Source organism: Bos grunniens, chromosome 11, assembly GCF_055505025.1.
Source record: "Bos grunniens cultivar Pamir isolate PY7600 chromosome 11, Bosgru_T2T1.0, whole genome shotgun sequence".
Classification (NCBI taxonomy): domain Eukaryota; kingdom Metazoa; phylum Chordata; class Mammalia; order Artiodactyla; family Bovidae; genus Bos; species Bos grunniens.
Window position 1 is genome coordinate 52146088 of NC_141175.1, and position 27333 is coordinate 52173420.

A 27333-nucleotide genomic window follows, 5' to 3' on the forward strand; every position below is an offset into this window, starting at 1 on the left:
CTCATGGCTGCCACTCCAGCCTTTATTCTAAGGCTACTCCACTTTATAGCTGGCCCATTTTCATATATCAGTACTTATAATCAACTTTCCACCAGACTTTTCTACTTAAATAAATCATAGACATTCTAGACCTGCTCTTCTTTATCTGTTACCTGTCAACAGTTGTTCAAAATCAGCAAATGTTTTCTTAAAGAGTCAACAGGAAATATCCCAAACTTTGCAACCCATACAGTTTCTGTCCTAACTTTTAAACTGTTCCACTGCAGTGTGAAAATAGCCATAGACAGTATGTAAATGAATGGGCCTGACTGTTCTAATAAAACTTTACTTACAAAACAGGATGCTGACACCCAGGATAGAACTGGTTGATATGTGCATTTTGATGTTACTCATGCCAGAAATTTAGGTTTTATCCTTGACTCCTTCTACATTCTTATAGCCAGTATATCTCCAAATTTTGTAGATTCACATTCTCAATGTGTCCCAATACAATGTCCTTAATCTTTTTTATACAAACACAATCTTGTACTCAGCCCATCTTTCTTCTGGGTTCTGAAGGCTTGATAATTGCTCCCTGCCTTATCCTTCTGCCAAAGCTGCCTTCCCTGACTGCTGGGGAAAACTTTCTAAAGCCAAACAGGATTATGTCACTGTTATGTTTCAAACTCTTGATGACTCTCCAGTGTCTGAAGGGGCATTTACAGAGTGAAAGCATCCTAATAGAGCAGAGAAGGCTCCTCAGATCTGGCTGTTGCTCACTTCACCAACTTTGTCTCCTTTTTTGTCCTTTCGGGTCCTTGGAGACAGACAAATCCCAAAACAGATGGGATTAGACGTGTAATAAAGGAATTGTCTGTGGAGGATTAGGTGGGAGAGAACCAGCAGAAATAGGCCAAGAGAGCTTTTTAACTGCTATGCAGGTCAACTGCCTGTGAAATTAGCAGGAAAGAGAGGACAGTGTAGGAAGAGCCTTGGCACAGTTTTGAGCGGGTCTCACCCGGGCCAGTAAGGAGGCTACAGCGAGAGCAGAGGTTGCCTGCCCAAGAAGTCCCCACTGGACAGGAAATGGCTCTGTGATTGACGGGGGCTGCTGGGGTCAAATGTGACTCCTTGTGAAACTAGTGGATCTATAGTTGCAGCAGGTGGATATGGTCAGTTAACTATGTTTACGCAAAAGTTTCTCTTAAATGAGAGTTGCTTAGGGCCCCTTCATGGCACACCACACCTGTGATTTCAGACTTAACACTTCAGCTTCAGTAAATTGCTTCTGATACACTTGGTATACTGTGATACACTTTGTATATTGTGCATTTGTTCCCACTTCCTATTCTGTCTCCATTGCCTCTAATTTTGCTTGGTCAACTGCTTGTCACTCTTTATGTCTCAATTAAGGAATAATCTCCAGGAAGATCTCTGTGTCTACCTTCAACCTCTGAACTGTGCAGATTCCCATCACTCAGTCATTCCTTAACATGGGTATATTTTTCAAATTACAGTTGGTTCAACATGTTTTTGTTTTTTAATATTTGACTAGACAGTGAACCTCTTGAAATAAAGGATTCTTTGATCTGGGCCGAAGTAACTGGCACCTGTTTCTTGAATTAATAGCTATCAACTTTCAACTATCCATGGGAAGGGCAAGTTAACCCAAATGCCATAAAAGAAGATAGTATGATGGATGATACTTATACCATTATATTTGGTTTCAGAGAACTTATTTATTTTTAAATAAGAAATATACTTTTATAATTATGATTTGTTAGACTCAATTTAACTTAATATGGGCAGTCTGAAACAGTGGAAGGAACACTAAACTTAAAGTCTAAAGCCCTGTGCTCAAAGCCAGGTGTCTTTGTCTCCTAGCTGGATGTCCAGGGAGAAACATATCTGTCACCACCTTCCTCTTTAATAAGATGGAGGTGGTAATATCATGGGCACAGAATTGTGGACCTATCAAACCATTTGAAGTGCATTCAGCTTCTTGCTTTGGTCTCTCTGCTGCACCCTGTGGTGTCAGAGCTTGCAGCAAGTATAACTCAGCATCTGAGTATATTCCTGAAATTTTAGATCATGTGAGTCCTTGTAAAGAGAATGGATGATAGGGGTGATTTAAAAACAGTGCTCTTGTAACAGTTGTATGTGGGTTGAGTACAGGTGAATGTATTATTCTGGGAAGTAGTTTCAAAATATATGGTTCCCTGAATTATTTCAAGTTAAAACTTTTATACAGTTCAACACTGGGAAAAAAATGGGAAATCAGTTATGTAGGATGAGAGAGACTATTACAGCACCAACTTGATGGTAGAAGAGGATTCTAGCCCCCTTTTCTTGGGAGTGAATTATTGTGGCTTCTGTCTTTGTGGTCATGTTTTCCAGTTACCACTCTATAAACTGTCAGAATGAAAACAGTGATTTTTAAAGTAAAGATGTTAATAAAAATAAGTAAAAATCACAACGCACAAAATATTATGCAAGATATGCAGTTCAATTATTATAAAGGGTCTGAAAATAGACAAGATAAAAAGAAATTAAGCCTTATTTTAAAAAAAGAAGAAAAAGATAAAGTAAAGAACATGCAGTCCCACAATTTTAAAATGAACTAAAATGACAATATAAGATGAGCTAAAATATCAAAAGGATAAAAAGATTAAATGAGCTTTAGGAATGCAAACAAGGGACTTAGATATTTAAAATGTAAAATCTCAGTGGACTAAAAGAAATAAGCCTGTACACTTGGAAACAGCATAAAATCCTCTTGTGGAAGCACATGTTTGTCATAAAGGGAGAGCCAGGAATCCTTGGCCTTCCTTTTTCTCTGTTTGATGCTTGCATGTTACCCGTGAAATGTTCCCTCAGTGTCCAGGGAGCTGGGTTTGATCCTGGGTGCTGCTGCTGCTGAGCGCCATCTGGCCAGTAGAGGGCAGCCGCATAGAGAGCCGAAGACCTGCTGAGCTGATGCTAGAAAATAAGATGTATATACTGATGTGAAATGACCCCCAAGTGTGCTAGCAAAGAGAACTTGCCTAAGTGTTTCTTTTTAAAGTCATTCCCAAATAATTCAGAAGCAGCACTCCTACATTCATCTTAGACTTTCATTCTCTGAATTTCTTGCTCAGGATCCAGCTCTAGGAGTTTGTTTTTTCCTATCACTTTAGCAACAGTAGATGGTCTTATCCTCTAGTCCTTAAGCCACTGACTTCATCTGGTTCTTCTTTTTTTCATATTCTTTTCTGATTTCCTAAAGCCTGTTTGAGAGCTCTCCAGTTTTCTGAAAATAAACACATGCGCACACACACACACACCCCAACAACCCATACCTTCTGCCCCCAGTTTATCCCCATACCCATTACCCACAACCCGAACCCACCCCTCATACATAAGACACACACAGCCAACCCCTCCCCCCAACACGCATGCACACAGAGGCACACGCACATGTGTACTGCCCTTTAGGCCTTTTCTTTCCCCTCAGAGGCTTCTCCCCTCTAGCTTTTCATATCCATCATGGTGCTCCCCATCTCCACCATGGATATAGACAGAAATACTGTAAATTTATTGTTTCTTCTCCAGGGAGATTTTTTTTAAAGCCTTTCCCCTGTGATCTATAAGTAATGAATAATTCCATTAGAAATATGATGAATAGTGTAACTTTTATGCAGAGTTTTTCAAGCTCAATGTTTCAGTGCATTTACTTTCATGACAGCCCTGGGCCATGGAGGTTTGGAGCTCATTCCGCTGCCGCTGTAAATTTTCTCTTGCTACGATCCCCAAAGTGTGTTCCTTAGGTTCTCATAGATAATACATGTATTTTAAAAGGGCACCCCTTCTAGGCTCAAATAGGTTTGAGGAATGCTGCCGTAAACTGACTTCTTTAATGCAGAATTCCCCAAAGCATTTCATGTGTTAATGTATCCTGGGCCATGCAGTATTTCCAAAAAATATCTGGCCAGGAAAACTTAATTTTTCATCAAAACATTACATCTCTAGGCTCAGATTCCATGGAAAATACTTTAAGAAGTAATAGTATAATGGTAATAGAACATTTTCCTTGTTCTGCAGAGAAACTTTTACAGTTGCCTTTATTGAGTTCAAATTTACCTCAGTATATTTCTACCAAGTTGGCATTTCTTTATATTTTTTAGTCCAAAAATGTAGTAAAAATCTATCCTCAAGCCAATATATAACTCTGAAGAGTCTCCTGAAACCTCAAAGCAGAACAAATACTTTTCACTGTATTATGTTAATAGGAATTTCTATAAAAGAGTACTTCAAAAATCAGTAATCCTTATAAAGGATAATAGCCTAATTATATTTTGATTAGTTATTTCTTTAATTAGAGTATCAGTACTTAATGCATGTTACATGATAAAAATATATATATAAATGCATCATCTGAAAAGCAGTAGAAAGGGAGAGAGAACACATATGGATCCCATTGGGAAGAGTCCTTGCAGACACAGCTCTAGAACAGATGGCAAATGGGGCAGGACACCTCTAGCTGCAAAGCCATCCACTGTACTGAGGCTTCCATGTGATTTTTTGACACTGTTTGAGAGGCTACTTGGGCACAAGGGACAGGATTTGAGTAACACTATTCTGAGTTAAGTAAAGATTGTCCTTTTTCTAAGACCTAAGAAAATGCAAATGTGAAGGTAGTCTTTATGCCAAAACCTATCACAGAATAGCATATCTCCTGTTCATCCTCTAAACTGAAGAGAGAACTTTGACCAATGAGTAAATTTCTAGGAAATCCACGATTCCAGTGGACCTCAGACCTGGTCTGTGTTTAGTGAGTGCTTCCTTGTAAGTCACCACTTGCTTCATTCATTCCTCAGGATGTCATACTTTTGTGCTCAAAGGATCTCCCTGTCATGGAGTTCTGCATTTTAACAGGAATCAGAGAATCAGAGCCATGGATCATTTGAGCATGTGCATGCGTACGTGCTTAGTTGCTCAGTCATATCCAACTCTTTGGGACCCCATGGACTGTAGCCTGCCAGACTTCTCTATCCATGGAATTTTCCAGGCAAGAATACTGGCGTGGGTTTCCATTCCCTACTCCAGGGGATCTTCCCGATCCAGGAATTGAAGCCAGGTGTCCTGCATCGCAGGCAGATTCTTTACTGGCTGAGCCACCAGGGAAGTGCCCCCCTCCTCAAATACCTTAGGATGCTTTGGAGAGTTAGGACAGGCTTTCCCAGAGTGCATACCTGAATCTATTTTGTAATAACTAAGTAGCTATTTTATATCCCTATTAGGAAAAAATTCTACCCAAGGTTTTTTATTTTTATTTTTTTATGATCTTCACCCTCTTTTTAGCACTAAGCAATCTAGTAGGCACATACTGTGTATCAGCAGGTGGCAGGTGGGCAATGCTATAACTACCTACTCTCATTTGCTTTCTTTATTATATTTGTTGCTGCTGCTACTGCTAAGTTACCTCAGTCGTGTCCGACTCTGTGTGACCCCATAGATGGCAGCCATCAGGCTCCCCCATCCCTGGGATTTTCCAGGCAAGAACACTGGAGTGGGTTGCCATTTCCTTCTCCAATGCAGGAAAGTGAAAAGTGAAAGTGAAGTCGCTCAGTAATGTCCGACTCTTCGAAACCCCATGGAGTGCAGCCCACCAGGCTCCTCCATCCATGGGATTTTCCAGGCAAGAGTACTGGAGTGGGGTGCCATTGCCTTCTCCGATTATATTTGTAGATATGATAAATTGTGTTTTCTTAGATATATGTATATATGACATCAAAGGATGGCAAGGCAGTCCTGCCAAAGGATCCTAGAGTTGGAAGATCATTTACTCCATCACCACCATGGTGGTCCTTGGATGTCTGAGTGTGTACCACCAGTGAAGATGAGGAAACCATTTCCTGCAGCTGCTCATTTCACTTGGATTAATGTTGCTGGAATGTCTTCCTTGTTCGGAGCAGAAAAGGGGTTCCCAGTAGAAACCAACCGTTGGACAAAGTCAGTATTGTCTCTTTTGTTTCCTGCAGTTGGTCACCACACACTTCATCAGTGTTTCTGCTCCCTTGACTTGCTAGAATTATTGTTCTTCAGATTCTGCTCTTTCTATCTGACTATAGTTTCAGTCTTCTTTTTAATTCTTGTCTTTCTGTAAACCTTTGTAAGTTGAGATTAATTGGGCCTTCTTAGGTCTGCTCTTATTCTGTTCACTTTGCTAGTATACCATTCACTACCTTGCATTCACATAGACCTGATGATTCTCAGATCTTCACACAGGCTGATATATCTGTTGAATTCTGGATGCATATTTCTGTGCATCTCAATCACACACAGATACATGCACACACATTATGAATCCTTTTCTAGAAATCTAGTTTTTATACAACACATTGGTTCCTCAATTCAGTTCAGTTGTTCAGTCATGTCCAACTCTTTGTGACCCCATGGACTGTAGCACTCCAGGCTTCCCTGTCCATCACTGACTCCGGAAGCTTGCTCAAACTCATGTCCATTGAGTCAGTGATGCCATCCAACCATCTCATCCTCTGAGGCCCCCTTCTCCTCCTGCCTTCAATCTTTCCCAACATCAGGGTCTTTTCCAATGAGTCAGTCCTTCACATTAGGTAGCTAAGCATTAGTTCCTAGTGGGAGGTATTGTGACTTGTAATGTATGTGCCTGTTGGATGCTATTTACTCAGGTTTCAAGCAGCATCCTGCCATGAGACCCTTTGATTCTAATGAGGGGACACAGTTGGTACACAAGTCACCACTAATGCATCCTTAAGTTGTCCACTACATAGTGTGTTCTAGTCTAGGGCTTTAAAATCTTCTCATAGTCTCCCAAAGTGCTACACTGAAATGTGTTTTCCTAGATGCCTACAAATTAAAAAAAAAAAAAAAAAGTCAAGTGTCACAGTCTCTTTGGAAAACCCTTGCATTGATACAGCCTTTCCCAAGAACACATTCTAAAACAAAACGTGACATTTTCTCCCTGAAGATTAGATTCAGGACAAAGTATCTTACAGAAAGTGGAGACTGTGTCAAGGCCACTTTAGCCTTTATTTAAGTAGTTGGTTTATTCTCCAGGGAGAATCTAGTCCTTGTCTCAGAAATTTCTGTTTTTGAGATCAGGGTACAAAGGTAGCCGCCTCTTCTCTGCTGATTTCTTTCACACTGTGCTCCTTTCAGAACAAGATCATCCTGGACCCCATGACATTCAGCGAGGCCCGGTTCCGCCCGTCCCTGGAGGAGCGCCTGGAGAGCATCATTAGCGGCGCAGCGCTCATGGCTGACTCTTCGTGCACCCGCGATGACCGGCGCGAGCGGATCGTGGCCGAGTGCAACGCGGTGCGCCAAGCGCTCCAGGACCTGCTTAGCGAGTACATGAACAACGTAAGTCCCAGGCTCTCGGGCCCGCGCCGACCGCTGTGGAAGATTCTGGTGCGCGATCAGGTGGTTCCAGGACAGGAGATGCCCTGAGAGAGTCGGTCAGGTGAAATCCAAGAGCCGCTTTGGGAGAGCTCTGTCTTGATTTCTCAGAATGCGTTGGCAGAAGGAACGAGATTGGTGGAACAGGTTTCAGAGGAATACTTTGGCTATTTACTTGAGTGATTTCTGGGTCGTTTTAGTGGTTTGCCTTTGATTGAGGAAAGTTTTCTGTTGGTAAAAGTAGATGGTGGTTGGAAATAACAGGATATTCTGAAGTCCTTTGCTCAGAGTAATGTCAAAATCACGGGCAGCAGTGGATGGCTAATCTTCACCCCTAAGAGGCATTAGAAAATACAGATTCTCAATGTTTGGACTGAGTTGGTTAAGGTGGAAACTTCTAACTGTAATAGAATCTGGGGGAACTTTATTGATTCACTGTGCATTTAGAAATTGTTATGAGAATGAGTCTTCAAGTTTTCAAGTGGATATTAGTAAAACCTATTTATATGGCAGCAGCGACAGCAGCTGTTCTCTCCTACAGGTGTAAAATGAGGTAGTTCCTGTAGACTGGTAAATAGACGAAGGAGATGAAATCATATTCTTTGTTTTGAAAAGCACTGAATTATGTATTCAGCAGAGGTGATGTTGTTGATGCCCAGGTCTTGTAACTGTGAATGATCTGCATTCCTCATGTTCTGGACTCCTGAGTTAGGAAGAATTCAGCATAAAGTGGGAAAATGTAGCGAGGCCTTGCCATTACATATTGAAGGAATGGCCTGTGTAGTTGTCAGGTAGAGAATGGGGAGTCTGAAAATCTGCTCCCATCTTTTGAAACTCACTCTGGGCCCTGTTGAAACAACCCCAGGCAAGACTGAGACAGAGCAGCCAACCCGTGTCCTTCCCTCCTTACCACTCCCATCCCTAACCAACGTGTAGGCCCCTGGGTCAAGCCAGGAGTCAGTGATGACAGGCACAGAGCTATTGCTGCCAGACCCTCTGGAGAACTTTGATCTGAAAAACAAAAAGTGCCAAATGCCCTATGAAAACCCAAATCTGTTTCCTTTCCATACACCTTCAGATTCTTTGATATTGAAGACTTGCCCATTTTCAGCACACAAAGAATAAGATGTGGATGACTCACGTGGCACCCAGCTGCTTATGAGGACTCCTCTCTTGGATCAGGATGGCCAACACTTTTGGGATTTGGGGCTACAGGTGCTATGCAGAGTACAGCTAGAAATGCTGATCAGTGTCTCCCATCCTGTGAGAATCTTGAATAACAAAAAAAGAGGGCTTATAAAAGCTGGGATTCTGTTTGTTTGTTTTTAACAGAATGGCAACAGGCTAATGATTTATATGTGGAATTTGATTTTATATGAAGGCATGCTGGTATTTCTAGCAATGGAGAATTACTGCCAGAGACAGAATTAGAAACTGCAGAGATCAGGAGTGATGGTTAAGATCTCAATATAAATATATCAGAACAAGAAATATGTTTCTGTGCTCTTTTAATCACAGAATGTGATTGAAGAAGAATTGATCGAGATGTGACATGTAATTTTCAGTTTGTTGTCTAGAATCCTGTCAAGTACAAGTTTTTTTTTTTTAGTATAAACTCACGTAGTTCAGCAGAGTTGATGGATTTTTTTGTGTTTTATTGACTCCAGGTGCTTGTTTTTCTGTTCACAACCTTGTGATGAAGGAATGTTTTGTATTTTTATTGAAAATTTGATTTCTACTTTGATACAGTTATAGATAATACGTAGGTGGGTATAGTGCTTAAATTTTAAAGTGTGCAAATTCTATTCACTTTGAATCACCAGGATCAAAGCCTGAAATAAAACACCTACTATTGACTTTTATATAAAGTGCATAAAATTTACTTTGCCTTCACACTTCTTTGGTGATTTCAAGGTAAAATTGGATGCATCTAAACCAGCTTCATAATCCATGTCTAGTGCACTCATTTCTACTGCCACAGTTTCAATTTATATTTCTTTTTATATAGCATATATTAATATAAAACCACTATATATGCCTTGGCTAAAAAGTCTACTGTAGTTAATGGCAACCAAAAAATTAGTCAATTGTGACTATGCTGTTATATTTCTTTTGCAATTTTGTTAGCTCTGGAAATGAAGGTATGATCATATTATGACTGCAGATTTTCATCTTAACATGCTAGGCAATATCATTAGGATGAAGAAATAATTATGTTGAGAAGAAGAGATTTTAAAACTGGCATAACTGATACTTCTGATGAAATTCAACATATTCAGGGTGGTATGGCTATAGACAGAACTGACACTTCTGGGTTTTAAAAATCTCCTGATCAGTTCTTGATGCAAATTTAACTCATCAAGGTGAAGGTGTTCTAAAATCGTACACATACATGCCAAGTGGTATGAAATGGAGGGAGATGAACACTGAAGATGTACACTAAATAATTAGGAGAAAGTCATCTGCATGGGGCATGAGCCATGCTTAGTTATGTGGATACACTGAGTGCAAAAGGGTATCAGTTGTTTGTTAAATGTTTCCTAAAGGTATATTCAAGGTAATGAATGTGTGTGATTTGAAGATATAACAAAATCATGCATGTAAAAGAAACAGTGTTTTGAAAAAGAAAAAAAAGGACTGAAAGTACAGGTGCATGTGGTAAAGTTTATGATTACAGAGTGTGACAATGTTAGAAAAGTCTGCTGCTGCTAAGTCGCTTCAGTCATGTCCGACTGTGTGACCCCATAGACGGAAGCCCACCAGGCTCCCTCGTCCCTGGGATTCTCCAGGCAAGAACACTGGAGTCTATTGGAATGGTTTTAAGAAAGCCCTTGGTGGCCTTAATTATTTTTTAATTAAGTTTATGATGTAATCCCAAAAAGAGTCTTAAAAATAGTGTCCCTTTAAATAGAACAACATTATTGTACATATGTGGAGACTAATGGGTAGAGAGAGACTCTTGTTCAAAAGGATGTGTGACCTTTGGATTATTGTCATCAGGGTGGTTGTTGCAGTGTTATGCTAAGTACTATAAATAGATTCAAATTATAATGAATATATAATTTTGCATCTGAAACTTATAATTTTATGCAGCTTTTTTTGGTGGCAGTAAAACTCCCTTTCATAAAAAAATCTTAAGAAGTGGCCCCATGATAGGAAACAATTAAAGAGGGTATTTTATTGATAAGAATTTGGTGATGGATTTGAATTTAGAGTACTCTATTTATTTAATGAATATGTGCTGTGTGCCTGGTACTTTGTACCAGACACTGTTATAGGATTCTGGGGTTATAGAAGGGAAAAACATAGACGCAATTCTCAGCTTTTATTGAGTTTACGCTCAAGGTGGGGGAGACAGACCATCAACCAGTCGGTCATTTGAGCAAGAGTTATCTCAGATGGTGATTAGTGAAACATGGAAATAAAACCTAGGAAACAGCAGCATGGAGTGTAGTTGTAAGGATGACCTGGAAAAAGTTCACTAAGATGACACATGGTTAAAGATATTCTAGAGATGAGGGAGCAGACTGCACTTGAGTTGGTAGGAGCAGCAAGGTCTAATCCTCTTTGAACTTATGTGGAAAGGTGCCAAACTCTTTTTTTTGGCTCTTGTTTTTTTAAATTTTTGAATTGCCAAAATTTTAATTGTGGGAGATTCCATTAAAAGTCAGAACTTTCTGTTTCCCTTATACAATGAAACGGTCCAAAAATTTAGGACCCACGTTCTCACTTGGCACCAATGGGGTGGAGATGAAGAGAGCTTGTGCCTTTGATGGACAGGCGTGATCTGGTCACTTTCACTGGACTGGGCCCCAGGGGCACTTGAATCTATCTTCAGTTATAGATTTGCCTGGGTGGAAAGCATGACAGTGTCCAGCTACACCCACAAAAAGTTGCTTCTGGTCCTGTTAGTGTTGGAGGGTCTCCCGTAGAGGCATGGGTCACCAGTGGTTCAATGTGGGAATGGGGACACTGGTAGCAGCAGTCTTGGGGGATGCCCCTTCATGCCAGGCTCTTGAGGAACCTTCCTGGGGAGGCTCACGTGGCTGTTCTAAGTCAGTGAGGGGTAGCAGGAGATGGAGTCTTCCAGGGGACAAGGTGTCAGACTCTGAAGCACCTAGCAAACCATTATTCAGAATTTGGCTTTTATTTGAATGAAATGGGAGGCCTTTGGAGCGTATTGGGCAGAAAATGCCTTGAATTAGATGTTGAGGACAGGCCATAGGAGTTCAAAGGGTAACAAAGCAGGAGGACAGATGAGGAGCACTTGAGTCATTCAGGATGGTGGCTTGTGCCAAGAGGTAGCGAAGTGCTCAGATTGTTACTATTTATGGCCTTAGAATGGACCTCAGGCAGTGTGAATGACCGCTGCACTTGTATAGCCACCCTAATATGATCTCTTCAGTTTTGATATCTTGTCTTGTTTTAGTTACACAGAAAATTCTGATTTCCTCAGATATAGCAAACTTTGTAAACAGCTCACTTTTTAATGTCTGGACAGTCTGCTAGGACTGATTCAATTTGAAAAAGGAGTTCAATGGAAACATTTCATTTCCAAGTTGTATCACCAAACTATCCAAATATGATTCACATTCTTATAAATGTAAAATATATAATGCTTATTTTAATTGCTAAAACATGAATGCAGAACTATATGGAGATGTGGTAATCCAATACTTCCCTGTATACTCTTCAGCTTTGGTGAGGAAAGGTGGTAAGTAGATATGTCTGGACCTCGTGCCTTGTGATGCTGAACTGCTTGCTTCAATTACACAGACAAAAACACTGTGTGTTGCTCTAGATTATTCATTGAAAATTAATCCACAGCTACAATTTCTTAAACAATTGCACAATTAAAGTTTTTTTGCATAATGATAGCAGAGACTCAGGTGGCATAAAGGAATGACTGTGGTATCATCAGTATTAAAGTGTGGCAGGTAATTTTTTATTTTATTTTTATGAATAATTAAAGTTCTATATTTTTACAAAATATTTGAGTTAACTTTTTTCAAACTTCTTGAATCACCTAAGTGAATCCCTGGGGACAGTGTGTAAACCACTAATGTAATACACATATGAAAAGTGCATGTGGCCATATATACTTACTGTAAGTGCCTTATAGTAGATTGTCATAGCTTTTGCTATAGAATGTCATTTAATGTAAAGGGAGTTCCAGATGGAACCTATTTGTGAAGGGTTGAGGTCTGACATGAGACCTCAAAATTGTCATTTCCAACCAGCTTCCAACCATACCCCACCAAGGCTTCAGCATACAGAAGAACATGAGGAACATGTAGAGTGATATCCAGAGCCTGGGGAGCTCTGAAAAGAGTGGGTTTTACACTGCTTTTTAATAGTGCAAAAGAAATATATGTTCATTTAAAAAAAAAAAAAAGATGGAAGACAAAAATGTATTCACAAGCTCACCCTCTAAAGATAATCATCATTGATAATTTTGTACGTGTCTTTCCAATGTTTTTAAACTTATATGAGTGATATATTTATACATACAGAGACATACATATGTTTTGCCTGGAGTTTTAAAAGTGGACTCTTTGTAAATGGTGATTTGTAATCTATTTTCTTTACCTAATATATTATGACTACATTACCATAACAATAAACATTCTCAAACCTTATGTTGACTGACTGCATAGTATTTTATCATATAAATATGCAATATTTCATTTAGAAGCAATTCATTTTGAGAGTGGTTTTACAGAAGAATTCTGGAAAAGATAAGTAGGCAAGGCTTCTGGGGCTGCCAGGAGAGACGAGTGACTGAGATCCCAAGCGTGACTGAGAAACAAGTAAGAAGACGTGGAGAGCATGGCTTCTCGGTTCTTGTGCTTAAGGGGTTCCCTGAAAATTTTGTGCAATTATCATTTTATAGCTAAAGAAAAGTTAAATGCCTCTGAGGTTTAAAAGTGTCTAGGAGTGTTTTTCTGTGCTTGATTTTCTCTATAGATTTGATTTTCATTTATCAGAATTTCTGTAAGTTGGCAATGTGTAGGACAGCTATTGGGCAAGTTCAATAGTTAGATTTGACCCAGATCCAGAGAAGGCACTAAAAGCTTCTGAAAGAAACATCATAGAAAGATAATTTTGTCATAGAAATTGTTATAATGTTGGATTTCTCCTGAATAGGAATCTAGGAGAAAGATAGAATAGTTGTTATTACATAAGAATAAGAGTAATTGCTGATTAAACATAAAATTTGTTTCCAGTATTATCTAGGCCTTCTCATTTCTCTTCCTTACGTAATCATGTAAGAGAGAGGATGAAATTCATGAAAGTCAATTTGGCTGATTCTGAATTTTTCTACTAAAAGGTTTGGCTTAAAAATAAAGTAGAAAGTAATGTTTAAAAAATGTTTGTGGGTCATATATGACCTAAAGTTGCCCATTTGCCCCATAATGGCCCTCCATTTTAAGGGGAAATTAAGAATTATCTTAATAAGACTGATATCTTCATTCGAGGGAAAGAGTCCTGATATCCCAAATTTGGTGTCTTCAGTGAGAAGGTTTTCCTTGCCTTTCCCTTATTTGAAACTTTTCTTTTCCCCCCCTTTCTTCTTCCTGGGCTTCTCTTGTGGCTCAGCTGGTAAAGAATACACCTGCAATGTGGAAGACCTGGGTTTGATCCCGGGGTTGGGAAGATCCCCTGGAGAAGGGACCGGCTACCCACTCCAGTATTCTGGCCTGGAGAATTCAGGCCAGAAAGAGTCGGACGTGACTGAGCGACTGTCACATTCACTTTCTTTTCTTCTTTCTGCCTTCAAATATGTTCAGTGCCCACATCTTTATTAATTTTGAGGCTGAAATTCATCTATGCTATTATGCTTTTCATGTAAAATCTGCTTCCATGAAGAGACAGCTTTAAAATTCCTTTTCAGTTGAAGGTTCTTGCTCAGACATTGAAAGAGTAAATCTAGTTTACCAGCCCTTTCTCTCAGGTCTAAAACTATCCTTTGAACCTACTCTTCCAATGAAATATGCTTGGGATGGGGAGTCATCTGGATAGCTTATGAGGCTTCTGTCTTTGACTTATGGCATTTGCAATCCTATTTGCCTGTTTCTGAGCAGTTTTCAGTGTGACTCCTAGGGGTACACTGGGACTAGTACAGTGTCTTGCAATTTTTTATTCTTTTTTTGAGTCCTTCTTCATATATTTTATTGTATTCCTTTGCTGGAATGGGATCTCAGAAAGCCAAGGAAATATTATGGGGGTCATGCTGGCCGGCACTCACTCAGGCACAGGTGGTGGGAGCATGTCCAACCTTGGTGGTAACATGTTCCTTAGAAGGAAATAATGCAGGTGAGAGTGTAAGAGATATTGTGCTGGATTCAGGCATCCCATAGAGCATAACAATGTTCCAAGAGGCCTCAGGAGGAGAGCCAGACTGGCAGGTTGCTGACTGACACTAGGGTGACGTGGGCACAGTCTCACTGTGGCTGTGGGGCACAGTTGCATGTAACATCCATGCTGTGGGGGCATGGTGGATCTCCTTGGTTTTAAAGGACTCATGGTATGAGGCAGTTGTCATGGTGGGGAACTTAAACCCTTCGAAATGTACAGTATGGCATACGTATTTGCTATTATGTGTCATTAGCTCATACATACAATTAAATGGCTTACAGGATCCTTGGACAGATGGGTCTAACTAGCTCTGTTTCACTTGAATCATTAAGGTCAATTCTCTGTGCAGTATCACATACAATCTCCCTGGCCAGGAATAGTACTTCTTACAGGAAACATTCCTTTGTTCTCTACTGTGGGTAGTTTAGCAGAGTTTAAACAGGTAGCCTTGCCATCAAAATGAGGCCTCCAGTCTTAGTTCTATAATGAGTTAAGTCTGAGCAACAGAGGTCATATCAACTCCCGGAGCTTACTGGTGACTTCACTGTGGAGGAAGAGCAGTTCTGAGCAGTCGGGCTCGCTCTCTCTCCTCCAGCCCCTTCCCTTTCTTCCTTTTACACCTGTGTGCCTGGTGGTATAATTTCTTAAAAGTCTTTTCAATGCATGGATAAACTCACAAGAATATAAAGGAGTTACTGAGAGGTAAGAATTGACAGGAATACAATAGTCTAGAGATAGGTTTGCAGATTCCTCAGGCCTAGACTTGAGTTCTCAATGGCACAAATTGTAAAGAACAGGAGGCAGAGTCTGTGACCCAGCTGGATGGCCAGGCAGATTAGGGACCTCAGTGTAAAGCCTGGGTTCTCAGATGGTGACACTTTGAGGGCAGGGGCTAAGAAAATAAAACTTTCATGTAGAGAGAAACAATAGAAATATATGCTGTCTTGGCTTTTTCAAAGAAGGAAAGAAGAACCCCTCCTCTGCCACCAAGAATTTCTAACCACAAACTCAAAATCACTCAGTTTTGAGATCAGAATCTCTATTACTTTCTCAAAAGTTTAAGTCATTCTAGGTGGTGAGTTGTCCGGTACCTTGCAGAAGCAAATACCAACTCTCTCTAGAGGAATACACTTTAAACACAGCCCTCAAAGAATTTCCACAGATAAAGTTACAAGGAACAGAAATTGGCATTCCAGAGTCAATGAAAACAAAGTGAAACACGCTGCTATGACTGACAGTTGGCAAAAGCAACCAGTAAGATCAGAACTACAAGGGTGAAGATTTGCAATCATTAGACACTTGTTAAAAAGTATCTTTGAAGAATTTAAAGAGAACAGTGCAAATGTGACCATGGAACAAGAGAGTGGACGGGACAGCCTTGGAAGGCAGGACTAGTGGTTGTGTGGTGGAGAAACACAGTTATTTGAAGGGCTCAGACAGGAAATTCCTACTTGTCACCAGCCTCAGATAATGAAGAAAAAGACATGGTCATTGAGCATGTCTAGAGTGGTGCTGCTGATAAATTCTGGAGTTGTTTTATTGCCAACTCGTGTCTGATTCTTTGTGACCCTGTAGTATATAGCCTGCTAGGCTCACCTGTCCATGGGATTTCCCAGACAAAAATACTGGAGTGAGTTGCCATTGCTTTCTCCAAGGGATCTTCGCAACCCAGGGATTGAACCCACGTCTCTTGCATTGGCAGGTGGGTTCTTTACCATTGCGCCACTTGGGAAGCCCTTCTGGAGTAGGAGCAGGTTGTCTGTTGCAGCAGTCTCCCTGGATAGATGTCAGTCACCTTATCTACAGTGGATTTCTATAAGGAGCTCCTCTTGGTGTCAGAAAGAATAGAAAATCTAAAATGAAACATGAGGTGAAAATGAAAATCTGTGTTAACAGCAAAATTAAGTCCCATGCTTAAAATTCTAGCTAGCTTCACTCCTTATCAGAGCACTTGAAAGTTGGTTCTGAATCTTACAAGGTCAGTCAATATGATGAGGAAGACCAAGTAACATCATGAGACAGGAAGGGGCTGTCTCTGACTCAGTCAACGAGCAAAGATTGTTGACAGAGTTGCCTGCAAAGTCATCAGATTTGGCTGTCCCAGTTCAGACAGCCTAGACAGCACAATCCATCAATTGATCTTCTTGGGAGAGCCTTTTGGGTATTTCAAGAAAGACCTCACACAACTGTCAGGAGAGCAGCAGGCTGTATACCACCAAAAGCCTAGATAATAAGCCTTTCCTTTGTTTCCAAAAGACATGGGAAACCTTTCAAAGATAAGCTCCCTGGGCCTCCATGCTTGAGCTTAATGCTGCCTTGAGCCTATGCTGAAAAGTTTCTCTTGATTCCTTTAGGAAACTGTTACACTCTAAGAACTAAGTGTTTCAAGAGTGTGATGCCTCCCTGTACTTCAGATGCACCAGACTCTGCTGCTTTGTCAACTTTGTACATACCACCCCCTGGAAAGTTCTTCCTCCAGCTTTGTATACATGCCCTTCTTTCAAATTTCAGGTAGATTAGGTTATTCTTGGGCTTCTCTGGTGGATGAGTGGTAAAGAACCTGCCTGCCAATGCAGGAGATGAGGGTTTAATCCCTGGGTTGAGAAGATCCCCTGGAGAAGGAAATGACAAGCCACTCCAGATCCCATGGACAGTGGAGTCTGGCGGGCTATGTCCGTGGGGTCACAAAGAGTCAGACATGACTTAGTGACTAAACAACAATGACAAATATTGTTATTAGTCATCTCAGTTATTAATTTCTGTTATAGCACCTGCCAGCCTCTGAAATTACAGCATCTCTTTGTGTGGTTACTGTCTGCTATTCCACTGGAATTTTTAAGCTCCCATAAGAAGAATGTTGTCTTATTCACAAACCTTAGGCTCTAGAGAATCTTGCCTAGAATAGTGAATAAGTATTTTTGGAATGGGTAAATGACAACCCTGTATCCTCTCCTTTTGTGATAATCATAGTCACAATCATAATTCTCGTCAGAGGAAGAAAGAGAATAAGAAGGAGGAGGAGGGGTAGGGGCAGAAAGGGAGAAGCAGCAGAGCATTAGCAACAGATTGAATACATTCTGAGTCTTTTGAATCCCCTGTTCGGAACAAAATTATTCACCTGTTTCCTCTGCTCTGCTGCTGCTGCTGCTAAATCGCTTCAGTCGTGTCCGACTCTGTGCGACCCCGTAAACAGCAGCCCACTAGGCTCCTCTGTCCCTGGGATTCTCCAGGCAAGAACACTGGAGTGGGTTGCCATTTCCTTCTCCAATGCATGAAAGTGAAAAGTGAAAGTGAAGTTGCTCAGTTGTGCCCGACTCTTAGTGACCCCATGGACTGCAGCCTGCCAGGCTCCTCTATCCATGGGATTTTCCAGGCAAGAGTACTGTAGTGGGGTGCCATTGCCTTCTCCTCTGCTCTACCTCCTGTATAAGATCAGATCAGATCAGATCAGTTGCTCAGTCATGTCCCACTCTTTGCGACCCCATGAATCGCAGCACGCCAGGCCTCCCTGTCCATCACCAACTCCCAGAGTTCACTGAGACTCACGTCTATCGAGTCAGTGATGCCATCCAGCCATCTCATCCTCTGTCGTCCCCTTCTCCTCCTGCCCCCAATCCCTCCCAGCATCAGAGTCTTTTCCAATGAGTCAACTCTTCGCGTGAGGTGGCCAAAGTACTGGAGTTTCAGCTTTAGCATCATTCCTTCCAAAGAAATCCCAGGGCTGATCTCCTTCAGAATGGACTGATTGGATCTCCTTGCAGTCCAAGGGACTCTCAAGAGTCTTCTCCAACACCACAGTTCAAAAGCATTGATTCTTTGGCGCTCAGCCTTCTTCACAGTCCAACTCTCACATCCATACATGACCACTGGAAAAACCATAGCCTTGACTAGATGAACCTTTGTTGGCAAAGTAATGTCTCTGCTTTTGAATATGCTATTTAGGTTGGTCATAACTTTCCTTCCAAGGAGTAAGCATCTTTTAATTTCATGGCTGCAGTCACCATCTGTAGTGATTTTGGAGCCCAGAAAAATAAAGTCTGACACTGTTTCCACTGTTTCCCCATCTATTTCTCATGAAGGGGTGGGACCGGATGCCATGATCTTAGTTTTCTGAATGTTGAGCTTTAAGCCAACTTTTTCACTCTCCACTTTCACTTTTATCAAGAGGCTTTTGAGTTCCTCTTCACTTTCTGCCATAATGGTGGTGTCATCTGCATATCTGAGGTTATTGATATTTCTCCCGGCAATCTTGATTTCAGCTTGTGTTTCTTCCAGTCCAGCATTTCTCATGATGTATTCTGCATATAAGTTAAATAAACAGGGTGACAATATACAGCCTTGACAAACTCCTTTTCCTATTTGGAACAAGTCTGTTGTTCCATGTCCAGTTCTAACTGTTGCTTCCTGACCTGCATACAAATTTCTCAAGAGGCAGATCAAGTGTTCTGGTATTCCCATCTCTTTCAGAATTTTCCACAGTTTATTGTGATCCACACAGTCAAAGGCTTTGGCATAGTCAATAAAGCAGAAATAAATGTTTTTCTGGAACTCTCTTGCTTTTTCCATGATCCAGTGGATGTTGGCAATTTGATCTCTGGTTCCTCTGCCTTTTCTAAAACCAGCTTAAACATCAGAAAGTTCACGGTTCACGTATTGCTGAAGCCTGGCTTGGGGAATTTTGAGCATTACTTTACTAGCGTGTGAGATGAGTGCAATTGTATGGTAGTTTGAACATTCTTTGGGATTGTGTTTCTTTGGGATTGGAATGAAAACTGACCTTTTCCAGTCCTGTGGCCACTGCTGAGTTTTCCAAATTTGCTGGCATATTGAGTGCAGCACTTGCACAGCATCATCTTTCAGGATTTGGAATAGCTCAACTGGAATTCCATCACCTCCACTAGCTTTGTTCGTAGTGATGCTCTCTAAGGCCCACTTGACTTCACATTCCAGGATGTCTGGCTCTAGGTCAGTCATCATACCATCGTGCATAAACCTATAAGTAAATGAGCTAAGGTTAACTAGCCTTGACTTCTTCATGACTCACTTTAAGGTGTCCAGACATTTCCTTATAGTCAGAGGTATACTTACACCATCAATTCTTTATAGAAAGGCCTAAAGATGTTTCTGTTGACTATCATGAGAGACAAAAATGATACAAAGCATGTCACTTGCTTCTCAAAGAGCTTCCTGAAGCAGCTTACTCTTAATTCTGCGATTTTAAGCGTGTTCTTCAGGGTGACGTGTTTGGGCATAAGTTGTTGGAGATGAATGTGAGGAGCTAGGTGGAGCTGGGTTGGTTTCAGTTCTGTAGAATTCCACAGGCTGGACTAGGAACTTTGGAAATTACTGAACTCATCACCACCTATCAGGCACAAGGAGTTTGTATATGTAGCTAAGAGGGAAATCAACAGAAAAAAAAGCATCATAATTCAGCTGTTAAAAATGAGACATCTTGTCTCCAGATGCCCAGCCCAGACTTACAGAATCACAGTTTCCTATAGAGAAGCTTGATAATCTCTACCTCGAGCAGGTACCCCAAGTGATTTCTATGAACAGGCAAATTAGGGAAGCCCTGATGTAGTAAGTTAGTGGATTAAGTCAAGAGTCAATGGTTTAAAATGGGCTTTCTTTTTGTGAATGAGGATAAATACTTTTGTAAGAAAGCAGCAAGTGAAAAATATCTCCTGGGTAGTCTTAGGGAGCTATATACTATTCAGCCTGGACATTCAGGATCTCAGAGGAGACTTGAGAATCTGGGTGGCTAATCTTTGAATTCCTTAGGAACAGACAGGCAAAGCTGAGCCTGCCTCTCACCTGTGAGCTATTGATTGAAGGATAGCTGTTGTTTTTTTATCCCAAAGTACACTTTTCTCAAACATACCTCTTCCAACACATTTACTCCCCTATTTGTAAAAAAGATAATTTATCATCCTTGGAAAGACTCAGCTCTCAGTAACAGCCAGAAGTAAAATCTGCAGTCTCACAGATTATTCAAAGTCTTCTTTCTTAATGACTTAATCGCTGACCTCAGTTTCTAGTAACTCTGCAGTTTGGGCTGCAGCTGACAGATGTATAGCGTCAGCTCTGAGCTTTGCCTCTGCCAGTTCGGTTCACACACTGAATTGGACTTTTGCTCTGGGTTGTTTCGATGACTTTTCTAGGGCAGTGTTTCCAAGAGTGAAGCCACATTTTTCCCTGACGGCTCTAGCGATCCTTCTGTCTATCTACATATCAAACCACATAGGGAGATTTTGAAAAACACATATTCCAGGGCCCTACCAGTTTGAAAACAATAGAATGTCTAGGGATGGAGCTTGAGACTGTATTTTAGCAAATTTCCCAGGGGATTCTCATGCCTCTAGCTCTTGGACTAGACCAGCATGGTGGAATCACCCAACTTAATCAACATCATTAGATTCAGAGATAGACACCCAGAGGTGGATACCATAATTTTCCTTTTCCTTAGTTTTCTCGATGGTTTCAAAGTGTTATTTATTATTATTAATCTTCACTGCCCCCACCCCAAATTCTTCCCCTCCCGTGCCTTGGGACTGGTGCACAACTTTGCAAACATCTGCATTTCCTTACTCTTTTCCCCCTAAAGTGCCTCAAGAACAGCATTGGCATGTTACGAGGATTTCATTGCAATGGAAAGAAGACAACACTGGCCTTTTTATCATTCAGTCTGCATACTTGAGGGTTAGAAGGAATCAGCTAAGTGTCCTGCAGTCTGGTGGCTGATTTCACACTTCTGATCCCTGCAAAATAGACACACAAATCCTATGGGAAAGGTGTTTTTTCTTCTCTGTATTCGTGAGACATTTACAAGTAAAACAATTCTCCATACTTCATCTTATCACATATATTGCATCTTTTCTCATTATTGGCCTCATTTTATGCTTGTTATCTTTTCAGTGTGCTCTCATTCCCTCCTCTATTAGTTTTCCTTCCACCACTTGTAAAATGGATAAAATCACATCCTTCCTTACTTTTTTTTCTTTAGTCTTTTTAAAGGAATCTCGGAGGATTCCCATCCACTTTCTTAAAGCCCCTGTTTCTGATTTCAGGCCATTTAGATGAAAATAAGCAACAAAATATATGCAAAAAATCAAATGGTTAGGGACGTTTTCAAGGAAACATAGAACTCAAATTGGAATTCAAGTCTTCTGGCTTCTTTTTGGCCATTCTTTGATTCATTATTTCATGTTTTATATACTAGTCAACATAGACATAACATTGGATTTTTAATAGTCTTCTTTCATCCATTTAAAGTCCTATACCATGTTTGACTCATCGTTTTCCTAACATTCCCTTTGATTTCTCAGGGTTAGTTGGACAGTAGACTCTAAGCAAATCTTCCTTTTCCAAGCATCTATAGATCCTACCAGAACCCTATCAGAACCCCAAATAGAAAGTAGACAACAGCAGCTTTGTGGGATAGCCACCAGAATTCCTCACAGAAGAGCAAAAAGGAGCTTTTGTTGGTAGGAATAAGTTATTAATGGAATAAACAGTTGAATCTGATTTTTTTCAACAGAACAACTTCTCCTGGCTTCAGTCTCTAGATAGAGGTTGTGAACTTTGTTTGAGACAACAGTAGAGGCAATGACCAGACAAGCCAGCATTGGCAAGTCCATTTGCCCATAACTTCCCAGGTGGTCAGTATGATGGCTCTGTTCTTGATTAGCCATGTCTGTCCTAAGATCTGCCTTTTACCTTTTCCTGAAAATAAACTTCTAGTTGCCTGCGGCTTGGATTAGGAGAGGATCCAAGGCTCTAACTGCTCTTGTTTTTTAATTTTTTTTTTTTAATGTGGATCATTTTAAAAGTCTTTATTGAATTTGTTACAGTATTGCTTCTGTTTTAGGTTTTGTTTTTTAATTTTTTTTTGGCCAGGAGGCATGTGGGATCTCAGCTCCCTGACCAGGAATTGAATCCGTACCCCCTGCATTGGAAGGTGGAGTTTTAACCACTGGACTGCCAGGGAAGTTCCTCTAGCTGCTTTTTAAGTGGAGTTTCAAACAATCGTCTTATTTTTCACCTCACCAGTTTCACTCCTTTCCTCCAAAAGAAGCTAAAGCCTCAAATAATCTGTCTTTGAGGGGTTTGTAGCACAAATTGGGTTGTTCTGACCTTTTCCTATTTGCTGGCTTATAATTCAGCTTTCTCAGACCTGTTGAGTGAGTTAGCACATTTCTGTCCAATATCCACTGTTAGAATATTGCTGTGTCTATTTTCTCCTGTTGTCTTTGTCCTTCGGGTTGATGCCTTTCAAAGAAAATTGCTCTATGGTCATTGTAATGGAATTTCAGAAAAGAGCAGTGATAAATGTGTGTATTACATCTTCCATCTTCAGCCATACCTTACTTTTACATTAAGGAAGATTACAGGTTTCTTCCATACCTATATCCGGAGTCCATGTTATTTTGTACCCTAACTTGACCAAGGAAGTGAATGGAGCTAAGATGGTCACAGCACATTTTCAAGGTGAGCTGAGAGTTTTGGATAAAAGTAGATGTGAGGTATAATGTTTGAAATAAAGCTTAGATAGAGGAATCTATTTCATCCAGGCCCCCCTGCTATATCTCAGTTTCATACTATTCCTAACAAAAGCATCATAGATATTGGTTTCAATTTAGACTTTGAAGAGAATGTGGTTGTGAATACCTGTCTTTGTAGCAAATGTAGAGTAATTATAGAAGCAGAGCATTTAACACATGATGATGAACAATTCTTCAGAAACTTTCATTGTTTTATGTCTGCTTGATGATACATTCCTCTTAGTTACTGAGTGATAGCAGTTGCACAAATGATACCCTAATATGATCCACAGCATCATGTCAATGAAGACCAGTGTTATTATCCTATTTGAATGAAGACCAGTGTTATTATCTCTGTCATTTTTAGAATTGATTACTTTAGAATCTCCCAAAATATTTATTCACAAACTTTATTCATTGAAATGTTTGTAAACAAAGTATTGTCATAAATTCCTTTGTTTTCTGAGTTACTTTAAGTCACTTAAGTGTATCTTTTATATTATTAGCTTTTTCCCTCTATGATGTTATTTTGTGCATGATTCTGACACATTTTCATATCTTTAGAACTTGAGAGGGAGAGGGTGGGAAGATTTGGGAGAATGGCATTGAAACATGTAAAATATCATGTATGAAACGAGATGCCAGTCCAGATTCAATGCACGATACTGGATGCTTGGGGCTGGTGCACTGGGACGACCCAGAGGGATGGTATGGGGAGGGAGGAGGGAGGAGGGTTCAGGATGGGGAACACATGTATACCTGTGGTGGATTCATTTTGATATTTGGCAAAACTAATACAATTATGTAAAGTTTAAAAATAAAATAAAATTAATTAAAAAAGAACTTTGAATAGGATACAACTTAATGATTCAGTTTTTAAGTAGCAACATTGATATTTTTATTAATTCATGTTATTTTATAAAAAACCATATCCAACTGCTAAAGACAATAGTGTGAGAAAGAAACATAGGATATTTAATATTCTAAGACAGTCATTGGAGTTCTTATGATTTATTCCTAATATATTGTGATTATTAGCTTGGCACCTGATTAAATTTTACCTGCAAAATAAATACATCCACCAAAGGATTCTCACTCAACCAAAGATTATTGACTAACAAATTATATGTAGTTTGATATATGTATTCTTGCCAAGAGAATTCCATGGACAGATGTGCCTGGTGGTCTATAGTCTGTGGGGTCACAAAGAGTTGTACATAACTGAGCAATTAACACTTTATATCTTTAAAGAGTAAGAAAAAGCAAAAGTTGGTTTATTAGTTCTGAGAATACATTTCCTAGAGCCCTAGATGGTTCAGGATCAGGTGTGCTAGGAATAAGAATGACTAAATTACCTCCAGTCTACCTGCTCCCATACCTAGTTCTTCCTGAGAAGCCCTGATATTAATTGAGTTCAATATTTGGTTTTCATATAAAGTTTAATTTGGAAAAAAAAAAAAGCAGATCTCATTGGTAAGACAGATTTTGAAGAATAATGATGTACTTTATTTATACCCCTAAGACTTTTGTCTGAAGTAACCCATGTAATTGACAGGAAAGTTCATTGTAAGACACGAATTATTTAGGTATCTGACCAATTTGTGATTATATTCATGGATCTAAAGGTTATGATGAAATAGGTAAGCCCAGCTCTTTTCATGTAGGCAGACATGTCCTGAAACATTTAGATGAGTCCAAATTCTGAGCCTTGTCACATTCTGGATGTGTTTATATGAGCAGTATAACGTTTACCCAAACAGGTGAGAATGGGTTGAGCCATCTCTCTCTCTCAGCCCCGAGTTTTTTAGCAGCCCCTGGTCCAATCTGCCACTCCATGGAGCTTACCTCAAGACTCAGCACAGACTCTATGGCATGCCCTTTAAGCCAAGAACAGCAAGCGAATTACAAGGTATGATACTAAAACTCTTGGCCCTCACCATTTTCATAATTTCCTTTAGAGACTGTCATGATTTTTAGGTTTTAGATTAGCATAAACAAAACTTCTGCAGCAGAAATAAGTTATAATGTTCTAAAACATCTCCATAAAACATTTTATTTATTTTCATTATAGTGTGTTATTTTCTTCTATAATAGCTGCAGATGAATTGGAGGCTGATTTTTACACTGTAATGATAAATTGAATTATACCAATTCAGTTTAGCAGAACTAATGCTTACTCACTTGCTGGATAAATCAATCTGTTTCTTCTCTTAACACAGAAAGGAAACAATAATTAAAACATGAGGTTAATATTTTAAATTTATAGAAAGTTATTATAATAACAGAAAATTTTGCTGTAGAGCTGCTTACTGGCAAGCATGAGGGAGATTTTACTTCTTTAAAAAGAAAATTTAGATTGTGCTTCTAAACTGGAAACAAATTTTTAAGAGTTTATTGAGTATTTGTTATGTTTTAAGAATTATCCTAGGATACAGGAGCATAGAGTCACGTGCAGGAGGACTAGTAATTGTTTGGGGAGCTCTTTAGTGTTGTAAGGATATTAATTCACTTCCAAATAATAATAAAAATGGATTGCAAGATATACATAGGTAGATATGAATCAGGTTTAAAGAGAGACAGCTGGGTGGAGAAACTGAATTATTCATGATACTGGTGGCACCTGAACTTGAAGGTGTATGGGAAGAGGAGAAGTCAAAGATAAAGAAGCTCCTCTCTATGTGAAGAATGTGTGAAGAATGATATTATGTAAAATGCATTATACAGATATGTATGGCACATTCTGAATATGATTAAAGAAAAGTGAGAGTTGCATGGGGTCTTTGGGACCCCATGGAATTCTCCAGGTCAGAATACTGCAGTGAGTAGCCATTTCCTTCTCCAGGGGATCTTCCCAACCCAGGGATTGAACCCAGGTCTCCTGCATTGCAGGCAGATTCTTTACCAGCTGAGCCACTAGGGAAGCCCAGGAATACTGGAGTGGGTAGCCTAGCCCTTCTCCAGCAGATCTTCCTGAGCCAGGAATCGAACTGGGGTCTCCTGCATTGCAGGCAGAGTCGTTACCAACTGAGCTATCAGGGAAGAAGACGATTAAAGAAATGATTTTAAACAGAGAAAAAAATCTTTGGACAGAAAAAATTGAGATTAGATTACAGAGGATTAGAATTCCAGGTTAAGATGTGCATCCTTTGTTTTGGTAGGGAATTGCTTACTGAAGGTTTGGTTATTGGGGTTTGCTTACTTGGGTTTGATTTGGTTTGATTTTACTGTGTGAGTGAATGTGAGTGATATCCATTGTTGGGCACCAAACACTGCATGGCTCCAGTACAGAATGGTTTTTGATAGTGTACACTGGGGTATGGAAGCATGGAAACAGAGACATGTTTGTGGATGACATGTTTGTGGATTCTTAATAAAGCCCAGAGTGAAAATGATACTCTGAATCAGGGAGAAGATAGAGGGAATGCAAAAGAGAAAAACAGATTCAGAAAGAAGGATTATAAAGAATTTGATGGCTATTTTTGTTTGTTTGTATTGGAAAACAGGATGGGGGAGGAAACAAAAGATTGCTTCTATGTTGACATATTTATTACTTTTTCATTGGACTAATCTGTCTCTAAGTTGGCAATGATCAGAATCACTGACATTATTTACTCCCTCCCAAGAAAAGCACATTTAACAGTGTTTAAAAGTTGGCTATGTATTGGTTTTGCTCCTAAGATGTTGCTAGGTAAATACTGGTCTTTACCTACTCTTTTTTATATAACATGGTAGACAATTAGAGTCTTTGACTTAACATTTACAACTGCCAAAAGTTCATGGTGTGAAGCATGTTGTGGTTCCAGTGAGTCTTGGGTTTCTATCTCACATCCCAGGGTTGATTTGCTGATCTATTATTGGCCAATGACTGGCCTCCTGAGCCAAATAGCAAACTACCCAGTATCTGCCACTCAGCTGGTCATTCTCAGCTCAATGAAAAACATTATTTATTTGTTTAAAAAAAAAAAGTGGCCTTAAAAGAATATACTTATGTGTGTCTTGGGGTTTATTGAATCTGAAGGGGTCATTTAACTTGCTG

The 27333-nt window shown here is 39.9% G+C and overlaps 1 protein-coding gene across 5 annotated transcripts in view; it reads left to right on the forward strand.

Annotated features, from left to right (window-relative positions):
- CTNNA2 (catenin alpha 2) overlaps positions 1 to 27333 on the forward strand; it is a 1366346-nt gene that overhangs the window by 500297 nt on the left and 838716 nt on the right. For all 5 annotated transcript variants that reach the window (XM_086323685.1, XM_086323687.1, XM_086323688.1 and 2 more), the window contains exon 7: positions 7159 to 7362. In XM_086323685.1, the coding sequence (XP_086179811.1) occupies positions 7159 to 7362 (204 nt within the window). The remainder of the gene's footprint in view (positions 1 to 7158; positions 7363 to 27333) is intronic.